This window comes from Rhinopithecus bieti, unplaced genomic scaffold, assembly GCF_001698545.2.
Source record: "Rhinopithecus bieti isolate Rb0 unplaced genomic scaffold, ASM169854v2 scaffold_8, whole genome shotgun sequence".
NCBI lineage: Eukaryota > Metazoa > Chordata > Mammalia > Primates > Cercopithecidae > Rhinopithecus > Rhinopithecus bieti.
Window position 1 is genome coordinate 109,964 of NW_016803211.1, and position 7,873 is coordinate 117,836.

Consider the following 7,873-nt stretch of genomic DNA (forward strand, 5'->3'; position numbering starts at 1 on the left):
AAAAAAAAAAAAAAAAAAAAAAAAAAACTGTCCAGCCAAGGAAGTGAAAAAACTGAACCTCTGGGTCTCATAAACCGAACCTCTGGGTCTCTCAGACCATCCCCAACCTTGGGGTCCCATTCCTTACCAAATTAGTTTGTTCACAGTTATCTTGTGGTTCTCAGAAATTACTTCACTCATATGTGAAGATTTATAAGTCAACAACTCTTCACAGGGTCTGTAACTGTGCTATCCAGTATGGAACCACTAGCTACATGTAGCTATTTAAATTTAATTTAAATTGTATTAAAAATTTAGCTTATCAGTTACAATAGCCACATTTTGAGTGCTCAGCAGCCACATATGGACACATATGGCTCTCTTACTGAACAGCATATATATAGAATATTTCCATTTTTTTCTACAGTGCTGGACAGCGCTAGCCTATAGAATAAGAACAGAGTCAGGCTTTGTACAGTTTTGTAGCATACTTTAATGAATTTTTTGTTTTGTTTTGTTAGCTAGCATTCAGTATCTATTTTTCTCTTCTTGCTTATTTCTCCTTCTTCCATGTTCCTATTTCAATTCTAAAGTGTACCGTCCTAGCCAATCCTTTTGTCCGTCTAAAAATGCAGTATCTTATATCTGTTCTTTGCTGCTTAGAAGAAAGAATTCCCCTGGCTGTGCATGGAATCATTCTTTTGTGGAGCCTACCTAGTACTGACCTATTTAACTTCTCTCAATGCTCGATGTCTTCCAACTGCTGCCAGGATGCCTGGACATCCCCTTTCAAGGTGCAGCCCAGAGACAGATTATTTTGTCTTTCCTGTCTTGATTAACATTGCATCTCTCCTTAGCATTTCTACTATAAATGTTAAACTTAGGAAAAGTAGTAGATTATGACCTGTAACCATGTTCTTTATTAAGAATTCTGTCTGGTAGTGAACTTTGTTGCCATTTCATCATGAGCAACCACATAGGAATTTGTGAGATTTTCTCTCATTGTTTGCTGGACATGAGCTGCACAGACACTGACTCTGCCATTAATGTCTTTCAGTGTGGGAATTTTGCTGTCCTCGTGGATCTTCATATCTTGCCGCAAGGTTCAAACAAAGATACAAGCTGGTTTTCTGAACGGAAGAAAGAGGTACAACAAAACTTTCTGCTGTTTAATTGCAAATAGCTGCTGCTGCTGCTGCTACAGGAAATATTAGCTTTTTCCAGCTTTCATTTCTATTAGTGGGGGAAAATGTTGAGTATTTAATTCTTGAGAAACAATTTTATTCCCAATGACAGACACATATGCGCCCACTTTTTTTTTTTCTTCAGAAACTGACACATTCATACACTTCATATGATACTCTATTATTTAAGCCAGACATTTTATACCTCTTTGTTTTGGGGGAAGGAGTCTATATATTAAAAAAGAGAAGAAGAAGAAGTTAAAGTGACTATTGCAGGTAATCAGGGATTTTAACCTGACTGGTTGTGAAGGATAGCCTGAGCACCTGAAGCAGGTGTGGCGTTTAACCCAAGGCTGAACCTTCACACCCATCTTAAAGCCTCAACTTTTATTTTCTATCATCCTTGCATTATCATGAGCCTTTGACAAGTGAGGAGATACTTGACCACTTCTCACAATGGTCAGTCAGGAAAGCCAGTAGCCGGGGGCTTAGCAGAGCGTGATGTTGGACTTCACTGAGCCTCAGCCTCCTCACATCTGAAAGTGAAGAGGTTTGCCTAGATGCCAGATCCACTCCTGGTTCTAAGTTTCAACAGTCCCACCCAAGTGCTGCTTGTGGTGGAGGCTTACAAGCTGCACTGAGCTCTCACCATTACTTTGCCTCCTTCTCCGATCCCTGCTCTCCAGAGAGCAAGAGTAACCAGCTTGTGGCTTTTACATACCTTTAGAAATATCATTATCCATGATGTCCATTTATCACAGTTGCTTTTTAGAGTGAGAAATAAAAATAAAATGTGTTAAAATATAGTATATGCAGAAGAAACTATTGACAGTGGTGGGGGGGAAAAAGCCACCCATTTCTGTGATAATTGCTTTTAATCAGCTTTTGGAGATCACCAGAAAAGAGATCCCCACCTCCCAAAAAAGATTTTATAGGATAATACATTTTCATTCAAAGGATAATATTATCAAGACTTTGCTGTCATTATTTTACAAAGAATACCTGGTGACCTAAAGTTGAGGAAAGGAAGGCACAAGGTTCTGTATGGCGGGATTTATCATTCAGGTAAATAACTGTAGACTCTCCTCTTCATGACTTTTAAATATTTAGCAAGTCAATCAACATCTCCTACTGCCACTTACCTTCATATAATTCCACTCTTCAGCTTACTAACACATGTTGCTGTGATTCAAAACTATTTGCTCGTTTCCCCAAAGTGACCAATAGTCACCCAAGGGGACCTCACCCCAAAATCTTCTGACTTGGCTTAAATTAACAATGTTATAAATCCACCATTCCAGGCCCGTTCTCCATTCCCTTTCAGCTTTGGCACCTTAGACCTTTATCAGCCTTAGACCTTTCTTGTTAATATTGAGTCCAATTTGCCCAAGATTCAGTTAATTTGGAATACTTTAAAATAAAGCCCTGGGTGTGTGAATCACCTCATAGCCAAAGCATGAGGCTAGGTTTTTTTTTTTTTTTTTAAGGAGCCACATGCAGCTGCGTGGATGCTCATAGTACCTACTTGAGGGCAGCAGGGCATGACTTAGCAAAGCTGCACAGTGCATGACAGGACCTGCAGAGCAGTGCTGCGCTGCCAGCTGCAAGGGGCAGGTCACTAGCAAGCTGAGCTGGCCACTCAAAACCAAATAGTCAATTTGCTGCTGCTTATTTAATTTGCCCTTTTAAAATGTGTATTGGCCAGGCGCAGTGACACACACTGTAATCCCAGCACTTTGGGAGGCTAAGGCAGGCGGATTGCCTGAGCCGAGGAGTTCGAGACCAGCCTGGGCAACATGGTGAAACCCCATCTCTATAAAAAATAAAAAAGTAGCCAAATGTGGTGGGTTGTGTCTGGAGTCCCAGCTACTCTGCAGGGTGAGGTGGGAGGATCACTTGAGCCCAGGAGGTTGAGGCTGCAGTCAGAGCTGTGATCATGCCACTGAACTCCACCGTGGGCGGCAGAGTGAGACCCTGTCTCAAAAAAAACAAAAACAAAAACCAAAAAATTCGCTGACGTTAAAATTCCTCTGGGATCATTTGTGTGTGTGTACGAAAGGAGAAAAGCTAGTTGAGGAAAGGCTATGACTTTAGCTTACGTTCAGTGTCCCCAGGCTTTCATCTTTTTTATCATTGGATCCTCTCATGATTGGGATTTTATGAGCAACCAATTTGATTGCATTTTAACAGCCATTTTATATCGTGAAACCCTGAGAATATCCAGTTCCTTTTTAGAAAGAAGAACTAATTACATGTATTAACCATATGTTTATTTTGAGTGCAGCACGAGTAGTCTTTGTACCCAAACAGTTGAACTCAAACTGTTCCATTTGTAAACTTGAGGAAGCGAGCACAGCCCATTAGCCTAGAGATGCCCTGTGTATCTCTCTCTTGCGCACTGATTTTAACTTGTTCTTCTTGTCTGCCCCTCAAAGGTAGCTGAGAAGTTTTCTTTTCTCGCATTGTTGTGGTTCTGAAGAGAAAGCTTCGCTAAGTGTGGTGTGGTCAGTTACTGGTGTCTGTCACACTGCACTTGGTCTACCTTCCATTCGTCAAACTGACTCACGGAAGGAAAGCCCCATAGCTAGAGGGAGAAAATTTGTGCGTATGAGCCTTTGCTTTATTTTTGTCATACTATTTTTAGTTTTAGCCTTATAGGGCATTTATGGCCAAATTTTAGCAATCCTTGTTTCCATGTATGTCTTTCACATATTTTCTAGTGCAGTCATAGTTGAACTCTGCATGTGAAGCAAAATTCTTTAATTGTTTAAAAAAAAAAAAAAAAACCTATGAGGCGGCAAGGCTGCCTTTTTGTTGTGTGAACAATGCCGAAACACTCAACTGTAAAGGGATATCTCTGTATTCCATGAGGCACTGCATCTTTGGGCTGCAACATGAAAAGCAGGAGAGAGGAAACCAGTGTTTGTGTTTTATCTAGAAACTCACACTCATGAGTTAAATCAAGGGTTTTCTGTACTGTTTGAGGGATATAAGTGTTAGTAATAAAGGAAAAGTTTTGCTATCATTGCTCCTCAGAACAGCTAAAAATTTTGTTGTTTTAATTTGTGAAGATTCTAAGAGCTGAGATGACATTGCAAGAAACCAGCAAAACAGGTTTGAGGTGACCTGGGCAACTCTGAGTTTGCTGCAGTCTTTGGGAATTAAACAGGAATCATCAGTCCTTATACATCAGTTCTTAATTTAAATTAAGAAATTTAGATTTGTATGTTATTTTACTCTCTTTTTCTACATTAGGTTACAATTTCCTGTTAGTGCAGGAAACAACTTCAAAGAGTATCTTCCCATTGTGTGGTTGGGCTTAAATTTTTGTTTACCTTTGCCATAAATAACACCAAAACAATAAAACAATTATATTTATAAGTCATAAAACAATTGACATATCCAGAAACTTACTAGTGATAAGGAATACTGAAATTGAATTAAAACCATGTGTTTCTGTTGCCTAATAAGTGTTCATCTACTTTAGAGAAATTACATTATTTTCACTGTTAATACATGAGTGTAGTGCATTTTTACAAAAACAAACTGGCATATACAGTATCATCAGGAGCGTAGAAGAAAATAGGATTAGTGATTTCCAGTTCTCTGCTTAACTCACTGCTTAACAGTTTCCTTCTTCAGTAGATTTGTAAACTCAAGACCAGAAACTAATGAATGATGGTGTTTAGATTTTAAAAAATGTTTAGACCAAGTTTGAAAAATGGGACAGTTTATATAAAAATTACTGTTTCTGACTCCTTTTGAACAAAGATCTAACAACACTGTGCCTGTAAACATGAAACAGTCCCCTGAAACCATGGGGGGCTGCTTGCTGTTGACTGGGCTGTGGTGTGGGTTCCCCATGCCGTTGCACCAGCAGTGGATGCATATGCCCTTACTCCTGGCCCCGTCCCCGTCTACAGTCCCCTGGCTGGCCACACTGGGTGTTTCCCTGGGGCCCTGATGCCAGCCAGTGTTGGCTCTTCTTGACTTATTTCTTCTATTTGTCACAGTAGAACTGATTGATACTTATATGAAAGCATTCTTTACCACACTTACTACCTCCTTACCCTGATGTTTACATTGAAGTGTTTTTATCTTTCTTTTAGAAATATGAAACTGAGGCAGAAAGAAATGAAATGACTTTCCCAGATCACACAATGAGCCAACATCATGGTTTCGGGCAAACTTCAGTAGCAAATTTAAATTTGTGATGTTGTTCATGAGCACACATGACATTCCTTTCAACATTCATAGCTAAATTAAAAAGCAAACAAAATGAAATGTTCATTGTTGACTTTTTAATAGATATCAGGTTAACTTTTTTGCATTAGATTCTAAGGTTATATCTAATTTTTTATTTGCTTTAGGAAGTCTGTTTACTGTTAAAAGAAACCATTGATTCAAGAGTTCAGGAGTACTTGGAAGTTCGCAAACAGCACAGGCCATCAAATGCAGAATTCACAAGATCCAGTCCCTTGTCCTTAAAAGGTAGGCACAGAGCACTTTGATTTTGGACAAAAAATAAATAGAATTTCTGCTCTGTAGAGATGGCAATTATGTTTGACTCTGACTGTCATGTTAGTATTGTGATACATTTTAAAAATATGTCCTAATGAAGATACTTTGTTTGGGTAAAGAAAATTAACCAAAGAGTCCTCAGAACTTTTAATGATAGCAAAATGTATAAAATAGCAAATAAAACATTACTAAGGAAACTGTAAATTCTTTAAAGGATTGTTTTTTATTTTAAGTTTTTTTTTATTTTAGTAGACGTAATAATTATACATTTTTATAGGATACAGAGTGATAGTTTGATACAGGTATACAACGTGTAATTTTCAAATTAAAGTAATTAGCATATCTATCACCTGAACATTTATCATTTCTTTGTTGCAAGCATTTAAAATCCTCACTTCTGTTTTTTTTTTAAATATACAATAAATTAATGTTAACCATATTTACCCTATAGTGCTATAGAACACTAGAACTTACTCTAGTAGTAATCTTATATACATTAACTAACCTCTTCCTATCCTTCCCTTCCCCATCCTTCCTAGTCTTCTAATACCCACAACTCTCTCCAATTGTATGAGCTCAATTTTTTTTTTTTTTTTTTTGAGGCGGAGTCTCGCTCTGTCGCCCAGGCTGGAGTGCAGTGACGCAATCTCGGCTCACTGCAAGCTCCGCCTCCCGGGTTCACGCCATTCTCCTGCCTCAGCCTCCTGAGTAGCTGGGACTAAAGGCGCCCGCCACCTCGCCCGGCTAATTTTTTGTATTTTTAATAGAGATGGGGTTTCATCGTGGTCTCGATCTCCTGACCTTGTGATTCGCCCGCCTCAAGCTTCTACATATGAGTGAGAACATGTGATATTTATTTTCTTATTTTCTGATTACATCATCAAATTTTAGTATGTCTATTTATCTCCTTTTTTCTCTTTTCTTTTTTTTTTTTTTTTTTTGGTTACAATAGTAAGTTCTGAAGTGGTGATTTGTGAGATTTTGGTGCACCCATCACCCAAGCAGTATACACTAAACCTGATTTGTAGTCTTTTATTCCTCACTCCCTTCCCACCCTTTCCCTCCGAGTCCCCAGTCTATTGTGCCATTCTTATGCCTTTGTATCCTCATAGTTTATCTCCCACTTATGAGTTTAGCTTTCCATTCCTGAGTTACTTCACTTAGAAAAATAGTTTCCAGTCGCATCCAGGTTGCTGAGAATGCCATTAATTCATTCCTTTTTATGGCTGAATGGTGTTCCATTGTGTGTGTGCCTGACTTACTTCACTTAATTTCCTTTGGGCTCATCCATGTTGCTATTGAAACAGGAACAGATACCTTATTCCCCACACAGGGTGTGTGATGGGGGTGTGGCTCGCTTCATCAGTGCCCTGCAGCTCAAACCCTCAGGGGAATATACAGAACTGGGCAGTTCATAGGGAGCATGGACTCCAACCCTACAGCAGCAGCAGCATCTAGCGTTGTGTGTGTTTACATGTCCTGAAGCCCCAGTGGGCGTATGTTACAATGTGCTTTTTCAGTTTAGCCGTCTTAATCAGCTCAGTTAGGCCTGCTGCCTCATCTCAAGGACAGAGGGCTTTCTGTATCCCAGGTTCTTGCCTTGGTGTACCGGAAATACTGGATCACACGTGGGCTTAGAGAATGGGTGCAAGGTTTTATTGAGTGGAGGTAGCTCTCAGCCAGGTAAATGGAGAGGCCAGAAGGGGGATCGAGTGGGAAGGTGGTCTTCCCCTGGAGCTGGGCCTCCCAGCTGCCGGACTCTCTGACTGCCCCTGGCAAAATTTCTCGTTATCCCACTGTCAATGGCCTGCTGGAGTCTGCTGGTGCCTGTCGGAACAACTTCTTCCGTTCCTCTGCTCCTGTTGACGTCCAGCCGCCTGTGTGTGTGCCTGCTAGGGTCTCAGGGGTTTTATAGGCACAAGATGGGGGGTGTGGCTGGCCAGGGTGGTCTGGGAACATGCAACATTTGGGCGTGAAAACAGGAGTGCCTGTCCTCACCTAGGTCTGTGGGCACAGGCCCAAGGGCGGAGCCCTCACCAGGGACCCTACCCTTCTCTCCCCAGCACTTCCTTGCCCCCTCCCATATCACCATGAATGACAGATTTTATTCTTTTTTTTTTTTTTTTTTTTTTTAATTTTTTTTAAATTGATTTCCTTTTGTTTACAATCAGCACATTTTTTTTTTTTCC

General features: G+C 40.0%; 1 protein-coding gene across 1 annotated transcript in view; it reads left to right on the forward strand.

The window, feature by feature from the left end:
- Window positions 1-7,873, forward strand: part of SLX4IP (SLX4 interacting protein) — a 180,464-nt gene that overhangs the window by 102,223 nt on the left and 70,368 nt on the right. The window contains exons 2-3 of the mRNA XM_017869179.1: window positions 1,037-1,126; window positions 5,534-5,654. Coding sequence (XP_017724668.1) covers window positions 1,037-1,126; window positions 5,534-5,654 — 211 coding nt within the window. The remainder of the gene's footprint in view (window positions 1-1,036; window positions 1,127-5,533; window positions 5,655-7,873) is intronic.